The sequence below is a fragment of the Macadamia integrifolia genome, chromosome 9 (genome assembly GCF_013358625.1).
Source record: "Macadamia integrifolia cultivar HAES 741 chromosome 9, SCU_Mint_v3, whole genome shotgun sequence".
In the NCBI taxonomy this organism is placed as follows: Eukaryota; Viridiplantae; Streptophyta; class Magnoliopsida; order Proteales; family Proteaceae; genus Macadamia; species Macadamia integrifolia.
In genome coordinates, this window is record NC_056565.1 from 27,393,125 (window position 1) to 27,416,857 (window position 23,733).

General features: G+C 38.2%; 1 protein-coding gene and 1 non-coding gene across 2 annotated transcripts; one reads left to right on the top strand and one right to left on the bottom strand.

Moving 5' to 3' along the window:
* Positions 1–2,363: 2,363 nt before the first annotated feature.
* LOC122090306 lies at positions 2,364–2,469 on the bottom strand. Its single transcript, XR_006143544.1, has one exon. It is a non-coding gene; the product is annotated as a small nucleolar RNA R71 (small nucleolar RNA).
* A 5,152-nt stretch (positions 2,470–7,621) lies between these two features.
* On the top strand, positions 7,622–9,608 carry LOC122088292. Its single transcript, XM_042657497.1, has 5 exons — positions 7,622–7,751; positions 7,840–7,913; positions 8,218–8,359; positions 8,899–8,960; positions 9,153–9,608. Exons 1-5 carry the CDS (start codon positions 7,664–7,666, stop codon positions 9,444–9,446), a joined length of 660 nt encoding a protein of 219 aa, XP_042513431.1. The 5' UTR covers positions 7,622–7,663; the 3' UTR covers positions 9,447–9,608.
* The last annotated feature ends 14,125 nt before the right edge of the window (positions 9,609–23,733 follow it).

Here is a 23,733-nt window from a genome sequence, read left to right on the forward strand (position 1 = left end):
TCACCCCAAAAAAAAAAAAAAAGAAAAAAGACGTGGATCACGTTGGTTTTCAAGACGCAATTAATGTGATTCCATCTTAGCAGTTATGCACGGTAAATAAGGTTGGGGTTATTTTAGGAAGTTTGCTTTTACTTTTTCTTAGGTCCCATGAACAATAATTAACTTTGGGGATTAAGTAAATATTTTTAAACTTGATACTGATGAATGTAAAATAAATTTTAGACCTTATTTTATAATAAATTATCCTATCTAGTGGATCTAGGTAATTTCCCCTATAAATAATTCATGCCCTATGGATGACATTAGTGGTGGTTTTTGACAGCCACCCCTACAAAGTATGCCCTTATTTTGTACTTATAATAGAATGTATAGCTGTAGTTATAAGTAAATCACAGCCCTATGGAGTTAATTAGCAACAATTTTGTATAACTATTGCTATATAAACTATGTTTTTTACTGCTAATTTTATTTATAATGGGCTATATAGCTACCATTTTATTTTTACTTATTTAATTATTCTTTTATGAAAATAATATGTTTATCCACCATACTAATATCTTCAATAGTGATTGGGTCACAATTATACATGATATTATTATTTAATTATTTATTTTTATTGGTTTTCATGATTAAATTGATCCCTTTTTCTATTTTAGTGTGATTGCAAAGTTTCAAGGGTAGAATTGGAGATTCCAAGAGAAGAAGAAAATAAAAATTTTTGAGAAAGAGACATGCTCTCTCTCTCTCTCTCTCTGAACGTTCTTTCTTTCTCTCCCTCTCCTACTCTCTCTCATCCTATTCCCCTTTTCCTACTTTCTCTCATCCTTTTCTCTCTTCCAAATTTGAATAGGATTCTCCCTCTCACACTTTTCCTAAAACATCTCCTCAGTGTTCTCTCATCTCTCATCTCTCTCTCACGTATTCCTTCCTCTCCTCTCACAACTCCACTTCTTCAATTCTCTCTCTCTCTCTCTCTCTCTCTCTCTCTCTCTCTCTCTCTCTCTCCTAAAATCTCTCCCCTATTAGATCTCTCTCTCTCTCTCTCTCTCTCTCTCCTAAAATCTCTCCCCTATTAGATCTCTCTCTCTCACGCCCTCACTTTCTCGCTCGATTCTTTTGGTTTAAGCATACTTGATTGTTTGATGTTGAGGCTCCATCCCTTTGTAGATGATTTTAATTAAATTATTTAGTTTAGAGAATGTGTTTCTATTCATATTTTCTATTCAAACAATAGTTTTTTATCAAAATTTCAGTTGTATTGATGGTAGCTTTTAACCGACCAAACTAAGCGTGCTAACCGTATGCGGAAGACGATATAGTGCTCAACAAGATAGATTATACCTAGAATGAACTGGAATTATCATTCTGTAGTTGTATTAGATTTGTAGGTTTAATGAATCAGAGTATGCTCCAGAGTTAAGTAATCATGTCAATGGGGATTCGAAACCTAAAGGTTGTTCTTCTCATAAATTCTCAGTTTTGTTAATTAGTTGTTAATTTAGTCTTAATTTTGTAATTTGATTGTCAAAACAACATTCACATCAATTTTAGTAAATTTAGCCTTTCAATTATCTGTGGGTTTGACCCCTTTCTTATCATTGGCTCATAATTTATTTAGGGTTTTATTTTGATCTGTTCATGACAAGGATCAAATTTGGCTCTGTTGTCAAAGAACCAAAGTGTGGTTTGCTAGGGTTGGTTGTTTGTTTCATTAGGTTTAGTCTAATTCTTTTGTTTAATTAGGTTCAATTTAGTTCTTAATCTATAATTTTCTCTTATTTTTCTTTGTTTTAGTTCAATCTAAGTTGTTTAGTTTATTTTGAAGGTCATATATTTTATGGAGCAAGGACAAGTGCACCGTGACCAAGCTACCCATCGATTCGCATTCAGCCTCCTACGCATCGGGTGAGTTTATTCCTATTTTTATTTTATTTTATTTCCATAGTTGCTAGTAGTTGATGCATGGTCGTCGTTATTGTCATCCTAGCAGAGAATGGACCTCTAAGACCCCATTGAGTGAAAACTTTACCCCATCGACTTATATGTTGACCTCTTGTATTTTGGTGCCTGCTGGTCAAGTCACCCAATATGAGATCAAGTCCAGTATCACTTAGATGCTCCCATCTTTATATGGACTAAATAATAAGGAACCCTACAAGCATCTAGATGAATTTTTGGAGATATGATCCACTGTCAAAATCCATAATTTCTTAAAGATGTCCTTAGGTTGACCTTGTTCCCATTTTTTCCTTAATGATAAAGCCAAACAATGGCCTAAATCTTTAGATTCTATAGTGATTGAAACCTGGGCCCAAATGCAATAAAAGTTCCTAAAGAAGTAATGTCCCATAGGTAGGACTAACCAAATCAAACAAGCCATCACTAACTTTTCGCAAGTTGATGGTGAGAAATTCTATGAGACCTAAGAGAGACTTAAGGATCTAATTAGAAAGTATCCCATCATGTTGTAACCAAGTGGCAGTTGGTCTAATATTTCTATGATAGATTGATAGATAGACAAAAGCAGATCATTGAATCTTCTTGTGGAGGCACTTTTATGTATAAAAGTGAGGATGAGGCATGCAAACTATTTGAGACTCTAAGTGAGAATTCTCTGTCATGTGTCATCCTCTAGTACTGAAAACCCCACCATTGGTTCCCAAAAGTGAGGTGACCTCTATGAGGTAGGCCAATCTGTGGCCATAAACACCACAGTGGACATGCTTTCTGAAACTTCCATGAAGCAGAACATTAGGCAATCTATCTCAGCTCCCACTTATCAGGATGCATGTGCTCTTTGTACCAATCTTGCACATTATGTGGGTGATTGCCCTCAAGCTGTGCATTTCCCTAAATATGTTCAAGAACATGCACAGGCTATCCAAAGTTTCTCCAAACCAGTAACGACCCATATTCTCAGACCTATAACCTTGGTTGAAGGACCTAAATATTATAATACTATTATCATTAATGATAAATGTTAATTTTTTTTTAAATAATAAATATTCATCACTAATGCAATCACCTAGCACAATTGATGAAATTGTGGCACGTTAAGTCTATACTCACTAGGATTCCATCTGTGTGGATCAGACTGTACAAGAATGATTCTCGTACAAGAACCTGATCCACAGTACTTGACAAACTCCACTTGGCCTAAATCTTAGGCACCTTTAAGTCTACATGTTTTTAAAAATTTCAGTCCATCAAATATTGCCGTGTGGTAAAAAGTGTTTAAGAATTACTCCTTATTTTTTGGTGGGGAAAAAAAGAGAGGGGGGCTGGGGCCATGGTTAAGAGCTTCCTCGCTAAAAAAACAAAGGTTGTTAAGGGTATTCTTTCTTTCACTCTTCTTCATTACCAAAAAGAAAAGATCTTTTAATTCTTCACAAATGCCCTAATATCTGCACATTCCCATCCCAAAAGAGTGTAAGACCGCCTCAACAAATATCTTCTTCACACGTACCTACGCTTATGACAGCCATGTGAATATGTCTACAAAAGGCAAAAACCACAGTTGTATTTCGTCGAAGTTTGCAATTGTGAGCAGAAAGGACGACCCACCCCCTCACACCGACGTAAGTCCCCTCCTATGGAACCCAAAGTCACTGCAACCACGCATCCACATGAAGACTTAGAATCCCTAAGCCCTCAAAAGCTCCTCCTCCTTCCGTAACCATGAGAGTACACTACAAACTACAAACCCTCTTAACAAAGACCGATGTGGAAGAACATGCCTTTCCTTCTGCTTCACTTTTCCATGCAACATGAACTGCATCTATCTTCGCTGCTCCTTTCCTGGTTTCCTAGTTAAAACGATTGAAGGTGCAGTGAAGGAGAGAGTGATCAGAGACAGCATTGGCATTAGGAGCCGCACCCTCGTAGTGAGCATGGGTGGGTGCAATAAGTGGTGGCCCGAATGGGATCATGGGATCATGGATGAAGGAAAGATAATTTGAAGTTCCACACTAGTGTTCAAGGGTAGTGAAGATTCAACAGATATGGCTTAGAACTTTGTGTTTAGTTTTTAAGTTTAAATGGAGGGGGAGAAGGCTATTTTAAATTTTAATCAACTTCTCTGTTCCAGGCAAAGATACGGAATCTCCGGTGGTGGCCGAAATGGGATCATGTGATGGATAAAGGAAGATAATTTCAAGTTACATATACATTAGCGTTTAGGTTAGGGGTGGTGAAGATCCAATAGACATGGCTTAGAACTTTGTGTTTGGTTTTTAAGTTAAATATTATAGCTTGAAACTTGTTTTTATAATAATGGAGAAGGTTGGTTATTCTAATTGAATTTCTCTGTTCCAGGCAAAGATATAATAAATATATAAAGGACAGTCAATTGAATAGCATCTGAAGTATCAATATGGTCCTTGATCTAAAACCATTTCAATTTTCTATGCCACCACTTTTTCTTGTTTCCGCGGTTCCCCCCACCAACCATCCCCCCCCCCCCCGCCCTTTTGCGTTTCTTCTTGAAATTTTATTTTATTTAACTAAATTGAAAGAGAAAATTTTAATGTCAATTTGAGGGGTGGGATCTGGTTGTTTTCAACTGGAAACCCTTTTTTTCTCTTTAGGGGGGACATGTTTTTTTGTGGACTGGCACCTAAATTTGATGGGTTTTTGACCAAATGATCATCTTATTATGGATTGAGTTTGGTCTAATGCAACATTGATTCACCACTGTTAAGTTTGTCTCGAATTCTTGACCCATTTTAAAGATTGACCTGATCCGACATATTTTGGTAGTGACCCGAATGAGAAATTTTTTTGAGATCTTATTATGTACTGTTGCTTGTTGAGAAAGTCATTGTTGTATTCCAGGATTTTCACGCAGTTAGGGTTTCAGGGCAAGTTTTTCCTCGCTGCTGCTAGGGTGTAATTTCTCTTCTGCATAGTGAATCATCTTCTTCTTCGCCTGAGGACGTAGCACACCATCCTGGTGTGTGAACCTCGTTAAATCGTTGTGTCGTACGGATCTATTGTCTCTTTATTATTCGTGTTTCTTGGTGTTTGATCTTACAACCACATTAGACCGATACCTTGAAACTCAACCCATTCTATCCCCCAACCCCAGTAGTTTTTTTTTTTTTTTTTTTTTTTTTTTTTTTAATACCAATTTATTTTGAAAGGGAAAGAATTTATATACATTCAATTAGGGGACCTCAAAACATCCCAAGGATAGACCCTATAGGAACTAAGGAATCCCACATTCCAGGAGAAAGGAAAAATACAATAAAGACTAATTAACCAGTAAATCGGAGCCTAAGAACCAACAGTTCACGAGGGCACAATCTTCGATTTCTCGTTGATGATAAGGGTCTTGACCTAGTTCTGTGTCCATTATTTAGATAATTTATTTCTTGCCAAATATGAGAGATGGTACAACAAAATACAAGCTTTGCTATGTCACAAGGAAAATTTTTCTAAACAAAGAGTAGGTTTAGAATCTGATCACAATAAGTATGGTTTGTGTTAAATCTTTTTTTTTTTTTTTTTTTTTTTTTTTTTTTTTTTTTTTATGATAATCTTTGTTACTTAAAAACACAACTTTTTATCAGTTCTAAAAATGTTATGCATACGATGTACCACGTGGCAAGACATGTGGCTGATGGGTAATGGTTTACTACAACATGACACATGCCACAACATTAGTTGCAGTGCATTTGGAGAACCGACTAGTAGTAGTGGTGGTCACAGCCTACACTATTATCAAGGGAAACCCACCAATCTTAAGTTGGAGGGCACGCCCTCGTGTTCTAAACTTCTTCAAACAACTTGTCCCCTTAAACCTTTAATTTATTGCCTTCTTAAAATGTTAATGATGATGGGGTTAGTGATTCCATGAAGTGATCACTTGTTCATGTTCTTCGAAGCTCTTGATTTGATGCTCATGCTTCAATTCTATGTGGTCTATGCTAGCTATTTACCAGCTTTTCTCTTTCACGATTTAAAAGGAGAGAAGAATATTCTAGGCTTGTCTCTTTGTAATCAAGGAAAGGTTACTATAATAGGCTTTTATTTAGAAAACTAGATATCATCTATTTTCCTAGAATCACATAGATTTCCCTCTGAGCTGCCCTAGTGGTCCAAAAGTTAAATAAAAAAATAATTAATCTCGATTCTTAATTATAGCTTAATCTACATTCCCAATGGAATGCGGGTGTCAAGTTGACCACATAGTCTTAGCAGCCTCTCTCTCAAGTTCAAATTGTCTTCAGTGAGCATCCAATGGTTAGGAGGGCCAGATCATGCACTTCAACCGTTAGATGCTCACTGTACCTCACCGTCTCATTGGAGACGATTTTGATTTTTCTCTCCCTCTCTACTTTTTATACAAGAATGACCCTTCAATCATAATTTACTATAACAAAGTAATGAAAAAATATGTCAAATAATAACAGAGAGAAAAAAAAAAAAGCTTTTTGATATGTTCCTTCCTCTCGATTCTTTGGCACAGGTAAGGAAACCCTACTGGAAGAGTGATCAGACCTATATGGCTATATCCCATGTTTTGTTTTGAAAGTTCATAATGCCTATATTTAAATTTAGAGATTCGACTGTTGAAAACTGTCTTAGGAGTATCCAAGGAATGACACATGCTTCTTTATTTTCCACATTCTTTAATCTCTCTTATTTAAGCTTCTGGTAAGGAATCTTTGACTAAACACTTGCATCCAAACTGTGAAGATGGTAGGAGGCTTAGCCTTGACCACAAAGATATTGTTATGGACACTCAATCACAGAAGATCCCTTTTTAATCATTAACATTAATAAGTTAACAACCGGATTATGATCAAGAATTAAACTATGATTTAGCTCCATTTTTCAGTTTCCATTGAGATACGTTTTGATTAGGCCTTATCACATAGATGTACTTGAAACCCTAAACCAGTGAAAACCCAGTTGGGTAAGGGCACTTGTCCCTAAAGTTGGACCACTTTGAGGCTACGAAAAGGCCAAAACCCAACTCAAAGCAGCAGCCTTTGAGAGTTTATCTAGTATGAAACAGAGGTCTCTTCAAATTTAGAGGAGGCCCAGCTCAAGTTATGGTAAGCTAGCCTCCACTACCATAAGAAACTGTGCCAAAGGCAAGTTGGTGATTGCCTAAGTTTCCCTAGACCGTACCTTAAATTTATAATGTTTATATGGGGAGTAGAGAGACCCAAATAAATAAAGTGGGAACCCCCCTAGGTTTAGTGGGTGCCCCAACCTCGGCCACCAAAAAAAACTTACCTCGTTGCATGCATGGCAGCAGACAAGAGGAAACACCAGTATCTTCCATTCGGACACTATCTTACGCCTAAGTTCCAAGTCATACGATTTCAAAGCCTGCCCATAAAGCCACATTCAACTTTTCAATCTTTGAATGTTGTTCTTTTGAGTCTCCCAAAGTCTTACATATTACTATATAGGGTGCCAAATTTTTATTTTACTTATATTATTGAAGGAAAAAAAAAAAAAAAAGGAAGGAGGCAAAGGAGATGTTGGAACCCTAGCTTTGACTTGGGTTTAGACTTTGAACTCTTTTTTTATTTGATAGATTACATTGAAATCTTTCTATAAAACCAGCCTCCTTTGTTGTCAATCTTTCCTCTCTTTTGTTGTTGAAGTTGAACAACAAACATACTCAAGGAAGGAAGACAAAGAAAAGATGGTGATTTTAAGGTCTACATGCTTAGTTCTTGGGCTTCTCTTCACTTCTCTTGCCTTAAGGAGCAATGCTGTACATGCCCAACAAGGTATATAGGGTCTTTTTTTTTTTTTTCCCTTCATTCACTTTACTGTTAAGGTTTGAATTGGCTAACTCTTTAAGTACTCTTTTTGTAGATGCCGACATGACAATAGTGACAAATGAAAATGGAATTGTGGAGACTGGAGCTAATGCTCCATTTGTTTCAAGGGTAAGTTATTATTTCATGATTCTTTAGGGTTTCCAATATGCTATCCTTCTGGGGATTGGATTTTTTTCTAAAGTAGTTACAAGAACTTTCCTGCTACCTGGGCTTGCAGCCAAAAAGAATGGAATCTCGAAACGTATTTTGAGAAATACTAAAACCTAGGAGGGTATTTGTAAACCAAAAGGAGAAATGAATTATTCCATTTCTTTGGCTAAGAGTCTGGGTAGCAGGAAACTTCCTGTAACTTGGGTAGTTGCAAAATTATTTCCGGGAGGGATTGTTATACTAAATCGAAATATTTTTGCAGGAGTCCTTTAAAGGCGTGCCTGGTGCTGCTGCTGCTACTGCAAACAAAAGACTAGGAGGAAGGAAAATGGTAGTGGGTAGCATCTTGATGAAGAATATGATGGAAGTAGCAGCTGTGAATGGAAAAACTCCAAAGATTTCAGGTGCAGCCCATTCTGTTGGAAAATGTGACAATGAAGGGAAGGGAAAGGGGGAATTGAATGTAGAATGTAAAATGAGAGATAGAAGTCTTCTTCCTATCAAGGCCAAGGCCACTGCAGTTCATGGTTTTCTGGCTTTCACTGCTGATTATCGAGTGCCCAAACCCCACCCACCTAAGAATAATTAAGGAAAATCAGTGAAGCCCTTTAGGAAATTAGCTTTTTTTACTTTCCAATTTTGTTTCTCTTTTGTTTCTATAGATATCCTAGTGAAAACAAGTGCGAAATATCATACATGTATGTATCAATAGACTTCTGACGTTTAAAGAAATTAATTTTTCATACTAAGAGGTTCAAGATTCTTTTGTCTTAAGCGGGTTCTTCCACTTTTATTTTTTCTTCTTGCATGGAAGCTGCAGTGAGAATCAGATGACTATCTTTCTATATTTAGATAGTTCATTAACCCAAGTTTTAAGAAAATGGGTGAGGGGCAAAGAAGTGGATTATATGTTCAATTTGAATATTTGCTTGTTTGGATGCAGGAGAGGATAGGATTGCTTCAGAGCAGCCACTTGGAACATCACAAAAGTACATGACCCATCAGGTCTTTCTCTCTCTCTCTCTCTCTCTCTCTCTCTCTCTCTCTAGCACACACACACACTCCACTACCAAGACATTAATGGCTACTTGCAATGAGAATCAGATGAACACCTTTGTATATTTAGAGAATTGCTATTTATTGTTGTTTCTATTGTGGATCCACCCTAACAATTGATCCTTTTGGTCTAAATCCCAGAAAAGTAGCAATTTGAAACCAGTTTATCTCCCAGACACCATGGCCAGCCAACTGAAATCGCAAGACTCTGAGGCTGTTTCAAATTGTGGCAGCTTGGAATGTTCTTCAAGGTCAAGGAAATTAGTGTCACAAGAATCTCATGACCATTTGCACAAAACTGAATCCAAAAAGCTTCTTGAGGTTACTAATCAGATTGTGAACTTGATCCACCGGGATTACTCCGGGATGAATTCGCCACGTCGCAAGCCTCCTATTAACAATCATAAGCCTTCACGCCAAAGTCGGAAACCATAGTTAGGTTATAGCTTGTTAGGTTTACAATTTTGACTCCCACATATGAAGAGAAGCTTTTTAATTTTTATTTCCAACTGCTAAACCTTTTTTCTTATTTCTAAATAGCCATATTATACAGGCTAACAAAGTGGATGTTGGTTTGTTTTTTCTAATGTGCAAGTAGGAAGAGTAGAAACAATTTGTGATGTACATTACCTAGTTATATGAAATAAGGTAGTTTTGTGAAGTGTTGTCTTTTCATTTTACTAACGACGGGTATTAGGTCTTCAGTCTAACTAATCCCGCGGGTCCCTACTGACCTCACAATTGCATGGACCAAGTCATTCTTGGGTTGAATAAGATTCATTTAACTTTCATTGAAAGCAGTGAAGAGAACTAACACCCTGTATGAATGGCCCCAAGGAGGTAAGGGAGTCGAACTCAGAACCATATGCTTCCTGACACAAAGGTCCCTTACCAACTCGACTACCCCTCTTGAGGTTTGTGAAGTGTTGTCTGGTCTCAAGGGTACTTAAAAAAAATGTTTATTTAACTTTTGAGAGAAGGTTGGCACACCGCATGTATACCACAAGTTAGTATCCATTGTGCCTATTTCTCTATCTCCCCTTCCCCCCTCTTGCAATGAACTCCTACCCCTCTTTTATAATGTTTCGTCTTGCACCCCACTGGTGCCACATGTGGGTGACGTCCTATTAATATGTTTACTTTGGCAATTGAACAATCAGTTGTGGTTTGTGATATGGATCATCAATGGGATATTAAAGGCTACCTTGAGGACCATGATACAAGAATATAGGATTCAACAATAGATTTAGTAGGACCCACTACCCCTACAAACATGACAATTCTAGAGACCCACTCCAATCTCCACTCCTTTTTTTATTTAAAGGAAGATTATCTTGTACCACCACTATTTTTAAACTTTATATATCACCCTAATTTGCTAATAATATCGGGTACATTCCTTATTTTGAAAATGAAACTACACTTAAATCCATTTCGTTAGATGAAAAGCATTAAGTGATGATGTGGTGCATATCCTATTTTCTAAATGGCAAGTTTAACCTTCCTCAAAGGTAAACTTACTATTTTACCCTTCCGTGTAAAACCCCCCAAATGAACAGATTGAAACATTGAATCGCAGGTTTAGGTGTTTCTTTACTCAAAGAACGGCGATGATCACTTGAGGATTCACTCTTCCTTCTCTCAGAATCACACTCAGCACAAAAATGGCTACATTCATGTGGTTCCTTTCTTTCACCTCTCTTTTGTAACTACTTTTGTGTCCTTGATTGATGATGAGTTGGTAGTGGTATTTCGGTGGCACTGATTTGGGTTTTGAGCTATGGTGTTCATTTCGTTATCTATATGATTTGGGAAATAGCCTAGATGTGGTTAGATGCGTTTGGAGATTACTCATGCTTTTGATTTCACAAAGTTTTAATTTTTATGATGTTTTAACTCATTGCATTTAAAAGTAAATAAGTGAAATCTGAGTTCTTGCCTTCTTGTATTCAACCTAATTTCTAGGTTTTCAACCCTAGTTGCGACCTACTGCTGGTAGTTTTAAGCTACTGCCTATTGTGGTTAGCTAGATGGGTTGTTCCTTTCTTCTGTTGGATAGTATTGAAGGTATAACGGTATGTTTCAACCCCAGTTGCGACCTGCGGCTGGTAGTTTTAGGCTACTGCCTACGGTGGTTAGTTAGATGGGTTGTTCCTTTCTTCTGCTGGATAGTATCGAAGGTATAACGGTATGTTATATGCATTAACTGTTTGTTTTCTATTCGGTTAGATTACATAAATTGTCATTAGTTCTAAAGTCGGTACCTGTTTGGAGTTATATGGAGGTCCTGCATGGGGTTTAGCTAATATGTCACCTAACTTCTGTTTCTTCTCTTTCCTTCTCCTTCTTACCAGAATCTTTGAGTCCAAGAGGAAATAGCCTGCCATAATTGAAGATTGGTATCTCTCCTTAGCTCCTTTCAACAATCCATGGGTCTTCATAGAAATTAAGGGGAAAACCCCCCCTCTTTGGATGTGTTCTTGGAGAACTCAATCTCTGTGCACCCATCTTTATGTTTTTTTATGGTTGTCCTTGTTGGAAACCTGGCCATGTGGCGGTGATGACGTGGCCATTTAGGTGACATGGATGAAAATGATGACATGGCAGTGTCCAGTGTCACCGATGAGATAACAGATCCGCTTGGTGTGCATGGAGTGGTTTAATACAACATTAATAGGTGGTGCGGGTTTCTGGGTCAAAACTGGAAAAATTGGCCTATTTATGCTCGGGGGCATTTTCGATTTTGAAAATGACATTTTTGGAAGATTGGTTCTTCATGAAAAAGATAGATTGTAATTTACCTAGTCTATTGCATTTGATTTCGTCACATTCTGATACAGTATGAAAAAGTTACAGCATTTGTGGCAGTCGAGGCCAGTTATGGCATTGAAGATGAATTTTTTAAAGGAAGTGTTCTCCATGTAACAATACGACAAAAATCCAATCTTTCCAACGGTTCTAATTTCATCATGTTCCGATTCCGTATGAGAAAGTTGCATCATTGGAAATGTCTAGGGGCATTTTCGCCTTTTTACATGACCGAGTCAGATGATTAAGTCTTCTGTAAAGTCGTAGAGCATCCAGTTACGGTTCCAACGCATTTTGTTTCATCTCAATCGGATATCATATGAAAAAGTTATAAGTGTTTCCATGAATCCAATTCGAAAATCCGAACTAGAAAATCAACAGATGCTCTCGGTGTTGGGTGGATTTTCTGGATTTTAATTTTGAAATTTCAGAGGCTTTTGTGTAATTTCAAGGTTTTAAAGGTCTGAGTTGATAAGGGATTTTTTGCATTAAAGTTTATAGAAGCAAGGGCTTATGTGTATATAAGAGAATCAGAGGGATCCTTAATACACGGCTCAGATTGAGCCACATCGGTTAGATTCTGATCTGACGGTTCGTACAAGAGCTTGCGTTGAAGATGCTTATCTAAGGCTTCTCATTGGTGGAGTGTATTAGATATGATGGTCTGGCGCTACATCATATTGCGTTGACTAGTGTGTGTCGCATGTGCATCATCACCGAAGCTTAGATTCTAATCCCTTAGATTTGGATCAAGTAGATCTTATAGATCCATATCTAATGGTCTATAAATGATTCTCCTTTATGGGTTAAGCCGATATAGATCCAGAATATATGTTGATGTAGCCAATCTGTGGTCAACAACACTTCTGACGATGTCAGCGCCTACGTCATGATGGCGTCATCGAGATTCAAATCTAATGGTTTGGATCTATTGTCCGTTGGTTTAATCGGACGGCTTAGATTATAAGATCTTTTATATGAGATCTACGATCAGATTTTGTCCCTGTTGCGCGCACCGCCGGTGTAGCCGATGCCACCCCTACGAAGATTCCATTTCAGGCTATCTCATTGCTCCAACTTCAAATGGTCATATCTCCCTCATTTTAACTCGGATTTGTGTGAACCAAGTTGATGCTTCTTCGATTTTTCAATCCCTACACAATGGAAGAAAGAAAAATGAGTTTTGAATGAAGGAAGGCTATGGTTTTGGTATGAAAATTTTTCCTCTTGATGGGTGATCATTGAATGAGGTTTATTACTTGATGGAAGGTGTCTTTACTCCATTAAGTGGGTTTGAAAAGGTAGTTGAGTGTTCTTGATGTTTCATTGATCAAAAGCCAAGAGAAAAGAGAAAAGAAGAGAGGGTTTTTCTATTTGTGCTTCAAAGTGCAAGAAGACAAGGGAGAAGACTTGTGAGATGCCATGGCCATGTTCAGCTTACTTGAAGATTCAAGTCTCCTACTCTAGAGTGGATTTGAGGATTCCAGTGTGTAGAGACTATGCTCTAAGACAACTCTGCTAACAACAAACAAGGGCTATGAGATTTTTTAACCCTAGAATTTACATTATATGCATATATGATAATATGTATGTATGTTAGGGTTAGTTATGGATGATTGTTTACATGCTAGGTTAGTTGTGGATGAACTGTAAACATGCTAGCTAGTTGTGGATGTATTTTCTAGGCAAGGCTTAACTGTAGAGCATTGATATAAGTCTAAATTTACTGTATTATTTATTGAGTGCTTAGTGGGTGCTAAGCACCAGGAGTGGGTGCTCCCGTGTAGTGGGTGCTACACATTGTACCAGCACTACGAGTGCCATCTCAGCTTCGGCTTGAGAAACCCGACTGTGGGTGCAGTCAAAAGTAGTGTATTGAGTAGGTACGAAGCCTTTACAGGCACTACTCCAGGGATGTAGGCAAATTATCGAACCTCGTAAAAATCCTGTGTTGTGGGTGCTTGTTGTTTGTATTTTATATTGAAGCACGTAGAATGTGGAAAGGGTGTGCACACTTGGAAGTGCCTATGAGAAGCTGAGTGTGCATACGACTGTGTGCAAACAGGGACAGGTATATCAGGTTTTTCTTGGCCAGACATCAGATAGGTTTTAGACATCGAGATTGGACTCACTGATTCACCCCCCCTCTCAGTGACTACCGGGTTACAACAATTGGTATCAGCGCCAATACTCAGTGACAGTTTGATCACAGCTGAGTGATCCAAAGGCAGTGGCAGTGACAGTATGACAGGTGAAGGCCATTCAGGACATGCACCAAAGTTTGATAGATTTGATTTTATCTTGTGGAAGAGGAGAATACAGTCGTACCTAGGTTCACTAGGTTATGATGTTTGGGCATCAGTTCTGATTGGGTACAAGGAACCTGAAGGAGGTCCGGTTGACAATGAAGTTAAAAAGGCTTATTGTTACAATCAAAAGGCTGTGAATACAATATTCTCAGCATTAGATAAGAGTGTGATGGCTAAGGTAATGGATTGTGATTCAGCCAAGGATATTTGGGGAAGACTGGAGAGCATTTATGAAGCAGATGAAAAGATAAGGAAAGCAAAGCTTCAGACCTTCAGAGGCCAGTTTGAAAGTTTACCAATGCTAGAGGGAGAGAATATTGACACCTATATAACCAGGGTAAATGAAGTGGTCAACTCTATTAGGGGTCTGGAAGCCAATCTAGAGGATTCAGTTGTTTGTCAGAAAATCCTGAGATCTTTGTTGCCCAAGTATGACTCCAAGGTGTCAGCTATTGAAGAGCCAAAGGACCTAGACATTATTACTCTTGATCAAGTGCATGGCACTTTCACAGCTCTTGAAATGAGATGGAAAAAGGGCAAGTCCACTGACAAACAAGCTGCTTTCAAAGCAATGAAAAACTTGAAAATTAATGAGAAGAAGAAGCAGTCTGTGGAGAATATTGATGAGAGTGAAGATGAGGTTACAACTCATTTCATCAGAAAGTTGAAAAAGGGAACAGAAAAATATAAGGACAAGTTGCCTTTCAAATGTTTCAACTGTGGAAAGGTTGAACATTTTGTAGCCAAGTGTCCTAACCAAAGAAAAATAGAAAGTGATGAAGATGAAAGTGAAAAGAAAAGTCATTTCAAGAGAAAGAAGAAATTCTTCTCAAACAGATACAAGAAAGGCAAAGACAAGAAGAAAAGTTTGGTTTCTAAGAAATGTAGTGATACATCTGATGAAGAGTCTGAAGAATCATCAAATGATGAAGATGATGAGGCTACGTTCATAGTCTCAATAGATATGGAAGAAAACAAAGAAGATTCTTCTAGCAAGGAAGATTCTACAGAAGAAGAAGAGGAAGATGAAAAATCACATCGAGAGGCTGAACTTACAGTTGCCCTTAAAGAGCTTAAAAGAGAAAGGAATAAAGTGAAAAATGTCACTCAAGACCTTAAGGGGCAAGAAAAAATAGTTATTGAGTTGAGAGATTAAGCCAATAAGTCAAGGAAGACCTTAGATGATCTTGAGTATCAACTCTCACAGAAAACCATTGACTGCAACACTCTTGAGTTAGAGAAAGTGATTTTGAAAGCACAACTAGAGGAGCAATATGAGATTCTTGCAGAATTTGATGGCTATGCAGATGAGCTAGCCTTATTAAAGGCTAAGGTTGAAGAATATGGGAGAACTGAGATTGAAAGAGAAGACTTAGAAAATGAAGATGTTGAAGATGACTCTACTCCAAAAGAGCATCCTAGCAGTAAGAAGCTTAATGACATTATCAATGCTTAAAGATCGACTCACATCAAATTTGGGCTTAGATTTGTTGGGGAGTCTTCCAAAAATACCAAGGCAAATGGTAAGGGAACAGTACATAATCCTATCAAAGTCAATGATAGGAATGTTCAAAGAGGAAAGGCACATATTACTACTGCTGGCAATGTCAAGAGAGCAGTACAAAAAGATAAAGTGCATACTAGTCCAACTAGAAGAGGAAATCCATCTATATTCTATAAGATTAACCATGCTAGACAACCACAGTTGGCAAGGCCAAGCAAGAGAGCAGAGAGCTATGGATACAGTCAAGGTCCTCAACAGAGACCTAGAGCATTTGACAACTTCAAAGCTCCTTACAGATGGCAGATGGAACCTATGATGCAGAGGCACACCTTTCAAGGTTATTGTTACAAATGCAACACTTTTGGACACAAGATCTCAGATTGCAAGTTCAACATTGGTCCAATGAGTTATTTGGATAGAAATCCTTTTGCACCCCTTATGGAGGAAACAGTTGAATGTTACAGATGCAACAACCTTGGACATATTGCAAGGAATTGTAGAGCTGTGTTTCCCCCACAAAGACAGGAGAACAGAGGTAAGCAGAGAGTTTTCAGAAACACAGAAGATGATGAGATGGAGAGACAGTTCTCAAGACAGAAGAAAACAAAGAAATCTAAATCTGTCAAGAAAGTTTGGGTTCAGAGAGAGACAGTAGAAGATGAAGAAGATGCAGCAGCATTTGTTATTCATAGAGCTTTTAAGGCTCAAGGAGACTCTACTCCATGGATTCTTGGTAGTGTTGCTCAAGCCACATGACAGGAGATAAGGAAAGGTTTGAACAATTACATGACTTTGAAGGTGGATCCGTGAAGTTTGGCAACAACAATGGTGCCAGAATTACAGGGAAGGGGTCCATAAGTTTGAACCATGGGAAGGTAAAATCCCTTGATGTCTTGTATGTTGAAGGCTCAAACACAATCTTCTCAGCATCAGTAAAATTTGTGACAAAGGGCATAAAGTAACTTTCACTAGTAAAGGGTGTGAGATAAAAAGATCAAGCAGTGGAAAGGTTGTAACTACTGGACAGAGAACTTTAGGGAACTTGTACACCTTGACAGAGTTAGAGAAAGATTCTTGCATGGTCAGCATAGATGAGGAGACATGGTTGTGGCATAGAAGACTTGGGCATATTGGTTTCAAGAAGCTTGCCAAGATTTCTTCGAAGAAGGCAGTGAGAGATGTTCCTGAGTTGAAAAAGCTCTCCAATCCTATATGTGCATCTTGTCAAAAGGGAAAGCAAACCAGAATCTCCTACAAATCTAAGGAGTATTATTCCAGTTCTCCATTGCAGTTGATTCACACAGACCTATGTGGTCCTATGAGGACACCTAGCACCTCAGGAGAGAGATACATCATGTTGTTTGTTGATGATCATTTAAGAATGGCGCGGGTGATGTTCTTGAAACATAAGTCAGAGGCTTAAGAAAGATTTAAGATCATTAAGAAGCAAGTTGAGAATCAGACAGGGAAGAAGATAAAGTGTCTGAGATCTGAAAGAGGAGGTGAGTACAGTTGGGATGATTTTGAAGAATACTGCTATGGGAATGGTATCAGGAAACAAATTTCAGCTCCAAGAACACCCCAATAGAATGGTGTTGCAGAGAGAAAGAATAGAACAGTGTAAGACATGGCTAGAACAATATTGGCAGAGAATGACATGGGTAAAAAGTTCTGGAAGGAGGCAGCTCTAACTGCAGTGTGCATCCATAACAGATGTATGTTGAGACCTCATAAAAGCAAGACTCTATATGAAATCTAGTTTGGAAGAAGGGCTACAGCAAGACACTTCAAGGTTTTTGGTAGCAAGTGTTATATCAAGAACACAACCCAAGATTTGGGTAAGTTTGATGATAGGGCTGATGAGGGTATATTTTTAGGTTTTTCTACTTCAAGTAAGGCCTATAGATGCTACAACAATAGACTTGGAAAAATTATAGAGAGTGTTGATGTCACAGTTGATGAAAAAATGGATATTCCTTCAGGCTCAGGAAATGAACTTCCAGAATTTGAAGATCTTGATGATGAGAATGACTTGGTTGATAGTAGTACCAAAAGCAAAAATGAGATTGATGTTGAACAGGCTGAGGTAGATTCAGATGAGCAGAGGAGACACAACAGAGTTGATCAATAGGAAACAGATGAGTTAATCATTGGTGACCCCATTGTATGTGTTCAGACTAGAAGAATGAAGACCAACACATACTCTCTTCTTTCGAAGATTGAACCAAAAACTATTGATGAGGCAAGCAATGATGAGAGTTGGATGAAGGCCATGAATGAAGAATTTGATCAGATATAGAGGAATCACATTTGGGATCTAGTCCCTAGGTCAGTTGACAAGAATGTGATTAGTACTAAATGGGTTTTCAGAAATAAACTCAATGAAGATGGTCAAGTGGTGAGGAACAAAGCAAGACTTGTATGCAATGGGTATGCTCAAGTGGAAGGCATTGATTTTGAGGAAACTTTTGCTCCAGTGGCAAGACTTGAGGCTATCAGAATGTTCTTTGCTTTGTTAGTGTACAAGGGATTCAAGGTCTATCAGATGGATGTCAAATCAGCTTTTTTAAATGGAAACCTGGAAGAGGAGGTTTACATAGAGCATACTGATGGGTTTCAGCTGAGTGAGGACCCCACTCTTATGTGCAGATTGAAGAAGGCATTGTATAGTTTGAAACAAGCTCCAAGGGCATGGTACTCCAGATTGGACTCTTACTTGTGCAAGTTGGGTTTCAAGAAAGGATTAGTGGACAGTAATCTTTACATCAGTACTGAAGAAAGCAGTCAGCCTGTGGTGGTTGTGTATATAGATGATATCATCTTTGGGGGTCACAAAGATGAGTTGTGCAAAGATTTTGCAATGAGGATGCAAGATGAGTTTGAGATGTCCATATTGGGTGAACTATCATTCTTCTTGGGTTTGTAGATTAGTCAAAATAAAGAAGGTATCTTCATATCTCAGTCCAAATATGTGAGGGAGATGTTAAAGAGATTCACCATGGAGGATTGCAAGCTAGTTAGTACACCTATGATGACTGGGAGTAAGTTTAGCAAGGAAAATGACTCTCCATCAGTTGACCACACCTCGTATAAGTCAATGATTGGTAGCCTATTATATCTGACAGCTAGTAGGCTTGACATCTTACAAGCTGTGTGCATGGTAGCCAGATTCCAAGCAGGACCAAAAGAGACACATGTGGCAGCAGTGAAGAGAATTTTCAGATATCTGAAAGGGACTAGTGAGTTTGGGTTATGGTATCCGAAAGTCAAGAGCTTTAGTTTGTCAGCTTTTTCAGATGTAGATTGGGCCGGATGTAGATGAAAGGAAGAGCACCAGTGGTGGTGCATTCTATTTGGGGAGCAGCTTAGTGGCATGGCATAGTAAGAAGCAAAAGTCAGTCTCTCTTTCAACTGCAGAGGCAGAATACGTTGCAGCTACATCTTATTGTACACAAGTGTTGTGGATGAAGCAGATGTTGAAGGATTTGGGTGTGGAGGTTGAGCAGGCAGTGCCACTAAATTGTGACAATACTAGTGGTATCAATATCTCTAAGAACCTGATGATACATTCTAGAACGAAGCACATTGCTATCCGGTATCATTTCTTAAGAGACAAGGTGATGGAAGGTGAAGTAAGGATAGAGTTTGTTCCCACAACAGAGCAGGTGGCTGATATCTTCACTAAACCGCTTCCCAAAGATCAGTCTGACTTCCTCAGACAGAAGCTGGGAGTGGTGGTTCTTCCAAAATACTAGTAGCATTGGGAGAGGGGGAGCAAGTTGCTTGATGTTGCTACCTCCATATTGGACTCAGGGGGAGTCCATTGGTTCCACCCTTTGTACTTGTTGTCAAAGGGGGAGAGAGTTACTCATCGGAGCTTTAGAGTGTATTAGTGATGAGGTGGTTGCCAACAACTCCAAAGGGAGAGATTGTTGTTTTATGGTTGTCATTGTTGGTAACCTGACCACGTGGTAGTGATGTCATGGCCAGTTTGGGTGACGTGGATGAAAATGATGACATGATAGTGTCCAGTGTCACCGATGAGATAACAGAGCTGCTTGGTATGCATAGAGTGGTTTAATACATCATTAATAGGTGGTGCGGGTTTCTGGGTCAAAACTGAAAAAATTAGCCTATTTATGCTCAGGGGCATTTTTGGTATTGAAAATGATATTTTTGGAAGATTAGTTCTTCTTAAAAAAGATAGATAGTAATTTACCTAGTCCAATGCATTTGATTTCGTCACATTCTGATATCGTACGAAGAAGTTACGGCATTTGTGGCAGTCGAGGGTAGTTACGGCATTGAAGATGACTTTTTTAAAAGAAGTGTTCTCCATGTAACAATACGACAAAAATCCAATCTTTCCAACGGTTCTGATTTCATCGGTTTCTGATTCTGTATGAGAAAGTTACGTCATTAGAAAGGTCTAGGGACATTTTGGTTTTTTATATGGCTGAGTCAGATGATTAAGTCTTTTGAAAAATCGTAGAGCGTCCAGTTACGGTTCCAATGCACTTCATTTCATCTCGATCGGATATCGTATGAAAAAGTTATAAGTGTTTCCATGAAGCCGGTTTGAAAATCCGAACTAAAAAATCAACAGATGCTCTTGGTGTTGGGTGGATTTTCTGGATTTTAATTTTGACATTTCAGGGGCTTTTGTATAATTTCAAGGTTTTGAAGGTCTGAGTTGATAAGGGGTTTTTTGCATTAAAGTTTATAGAAGCAGGGGCTTATGTGTATATATAAGAGAATTAGAGGGATCATTAATACATGGCTCAGATTGAGCCACGTCGGTCGGATTCCGATCTGACAATTCGTACAAGAGCTTGCATTGAAGATGCTTATCCGAGGCTTCTCATTGGTGGAGTGTAGTAGATATGATGGTCTGGCGCTACACCATATTGCATTGACTAGTGTTTGTCACATGTGCATCATCACCGAAGCTTAGATTCTAATCCCTTTGATCTGGATCAAGTATATCTTATAGATCCAGATCTAATGGTCTATAAATGATTCTCCTTATGGGTTAAGCCGACATAGATCTGGAATATATGCTGATGTAGCCAATCCGTGGTCGACAACACTTCTAACGATGTCAGCGCCTATATCATGATGGCGTCATCGAGATTCAAATCTAATGGTTTGGATCTATTGTCCGTTGGTTTAATCGGACGGCTTAGATTATACGATCTTTTATATGAGATCTACGGTCAGATTTTGTCCCTGTTGCGCGCGTCGCCGGTGTAGCCTACGCCACCCCTACGAGGATTCCATTTCAAGCTATCTCATTGCTCCAACTTCAAATGATCATATCTCCCTCATTTTAACTCGGATTTGGGTGAACCAAGTTGCTGCTTCTTTGTATTTTCAAGCCCTACATAATGAAAGAAAGAAAAATGAGTTTTGAATGAAAGAAGACTACGGTTTTGATATAATAATTTTCCCTCTTTATGGGTGATCATTGAATGAGGTCTATTGCTTGATGGAAGGTGTCTTTACTCCATTAAAGTGGGTTTGAGAAGGTAGTTGAGTGTTCTTGATGTTTCATTGATCAAAAGCCAAGAGAAAAGAGAAAAGAAGAGAGGATTTTTCTATTTGTGCTTCAAAGTGCAAGAAGACAAGGGAGAAGACTTGTGAGATGTCATGGCCATGTTGAGCTTACTTGAAGATTCAAGTCTCCTACTCTAGAGGGGAGTTGTGGATTCCAGTGTGTAGAGACTATGCTCTAAGACAACTCTACTAAAACAAGGTTTGTGAGATTTTCTAACCGTAGAATTTACATTATATGCATATATGATAATATGTATATATGTTAGGGTTAGTTGTGGATGAATGTTTACATGCTAGGTTAGTTGTGGATGAACTGTAAATATGCTAGCTAGTTATGGATGTATTTGCTAGGCAAGGCTTAACTGTAGGGCATTGATATAAGTCTAAATTTACTGTATTATTTATTGAGTGCTTAGTGGGTGCTAAGCACCAGGAGTGGGTGCTCCTGTGTAGTGGGTGCTACACATTGTACCAGCACTACGAGTGCCATCTCAGCTTCGGCTTGAGAAACTCGACTGTGGGTGCAGTCAAAAGTAGTGTATTGAGTAGGTACGAAGCCTTTACAAGCACTATTCCGGGGATGTAGAAAAATTACCGAACCTCGTAAAAACCTTGTGTTGTGGGTGCTTGTTGTTTGTATTTTATATTGAAGTGCGTGGAACGTGGAATGTGGAATGGGTGTGCACACTTGGAAGTAGGTACGAAGCCTTTACAGACACTACTTCGGGGATGTAGACAAATTGCCGAACCTCGTAAAAACCCTGTGTTGTGGGTGCTTGTTATTTACATTTTGTATTGAAGTGCGTGAAATGTGGAATGGGTGTGCACACTTAGAAGTGCCTATAAGAGGCTGAGTGTGCATACAACTGTGTACAAACAGGAACAGGTATATTAGGTTTTTCTTGGTCAGACATCAGACAAGTTTTTGGGGATCGGAATTGGACTCACTGATTCACCCCCCCTCTCAGTGACTGCCGGGTTACAACACTTTATGGGTTTAGGATGAGAACCGACTCACGCGTTTCCTTGAATTTTATCAGTTTGGATCCTCATGAAGGAGTGAACTGAACTTATTTAAGTTCTGGATTTGATTTTGGTTTGAGATTTCTGGTAGTTTAGCACACTTGGATGTTGATCTATTTTAAGATTTTGGTTGAGATTTCTGATTGAATGATGAGATGATAGTCCTTCATTTGATTTTCTCTAGTTTCAGGTGTTGATCGTTGTTTTCTTTGAAATTGGATTTGTCGCTAAGGCTTAAAAGTCTGGTCTTTGAAAGTAAAAGAGGGGAAAACGATGAGAAATAGGGCTTCAATTCAAAATTTGTTCTGGGATCACAAGAGTCTTTTACATTTCTAAACTAAAGGTGTTAGGCTTTAGGGTTACGTTAGGTATTTTGGAAAATTTAGGTTGGTATCTCATATAAGGTTTAAAAATAGGGGTGGTACATGATAATTTCTTTTATTTAAAACATAAAAAAATATATAAAAGAAACACTAACATCTCTCTCTCTCAGGGTTGGGACCAAATATGGAACTAATTCTTCAATCATGATCCATAACGACATCACTTTCTTTTTCCTTTTCCCCAAAGCAAGCCTCACAGATAATTTATTACAACGGTGTCTAGGGTTAAGCCTTCATTACAATTCTAACATAGCCTCTTCCTACATCACTCTTGTAATTCTATTCGAGAGATCATTATAATTGGAATAGTTAAATGGTTGGCAGGTTCTTCCTTGTTAGTTGAGATATTTTCCTTTTAAGTCCAAAGGCATTGCTAAACTTTAGGACAAATTTTGAGCTTTATACAATTAGGCTCATCCGATAGCAATGGGTAAACAAGTATGAAGACCTGCTAATACATCTACGTTAATAGTGTCTGTTAACCTATTAATAAAACAACCTAACTTGACAAGTTGGAGGAAGGTACTTGATCTTTATCAACAATTTCTCAAATTGGGTCTGGTACTCTTGTAGAAATCTTGGAATGAATAAGGTGTGTTTGGAGGAAGGTATTTGATCTTCATCAATAATTTCTCAAATTGTGTCTGGTACTGTCATAGAAATCTTGGAATTAGGTGTTTCCAAACTCCATACCTAGCATGCAAGTCGTCGGAATGTTTTGTTAGCTAATGTGGCCTTGCATTGCCACATAGGTCATAATTAGCATATTTAATTAAATATTAAATAAAGAAAAGGTGATGTAGTTGGATATAACTACCTATTTACCATAATTGTTGGGGATAGGGTAGTTAAGATCCATAAGAACTCTAGTCCTTCTTTTTATTAAGTAATTTTGTCTCGTTCCATTGAGAAGGCAAGACTTGAGAGAAGAAATAGAAAAGAGATTGACCAAGAGTGTGAGACATTTTCTCACACCAAATCTGTTAAAGAGAAGCAAAAAAATAGAGAGGATCTCACCAATATCCAACGATGACATGTTACTATAGTCTAAGAGGATGTGACCAAAATATTTAATTCCGTATTAGGTTTTAGTTATTAAGTTCCTCCCATAATCTTACATTTGGTATCAAAGAAGGCTT

What these genes read in the sequence shown, in the direction of transcription:
- LOC122088292 (XM_042657497.1), top strand. Translation starts at nt 7,664, where the DNA reads ATGGTGATTTTAAGGTCTACATGCTTAGTTCTTGGGCTTCTCTTCACT. An exon ending in TGCTGTACATGCCCAACAAG is followed by an intron (nt 7,752 to 7,839) that starts GTATATAGGGTC and finishes CTCTTTTTGTAG; the next exon opens with ATGCCGACATGACAATAGTG. An exon ending in ATGCTCCATTTGTTTCAAGG is followed by an intron (nt 7,914 to 8,217) that starts GTAAGTTATTAT and finishes ATATTTTTGCAG; the next exon opens with GAGTCCTTTAAAGGCGTGCC.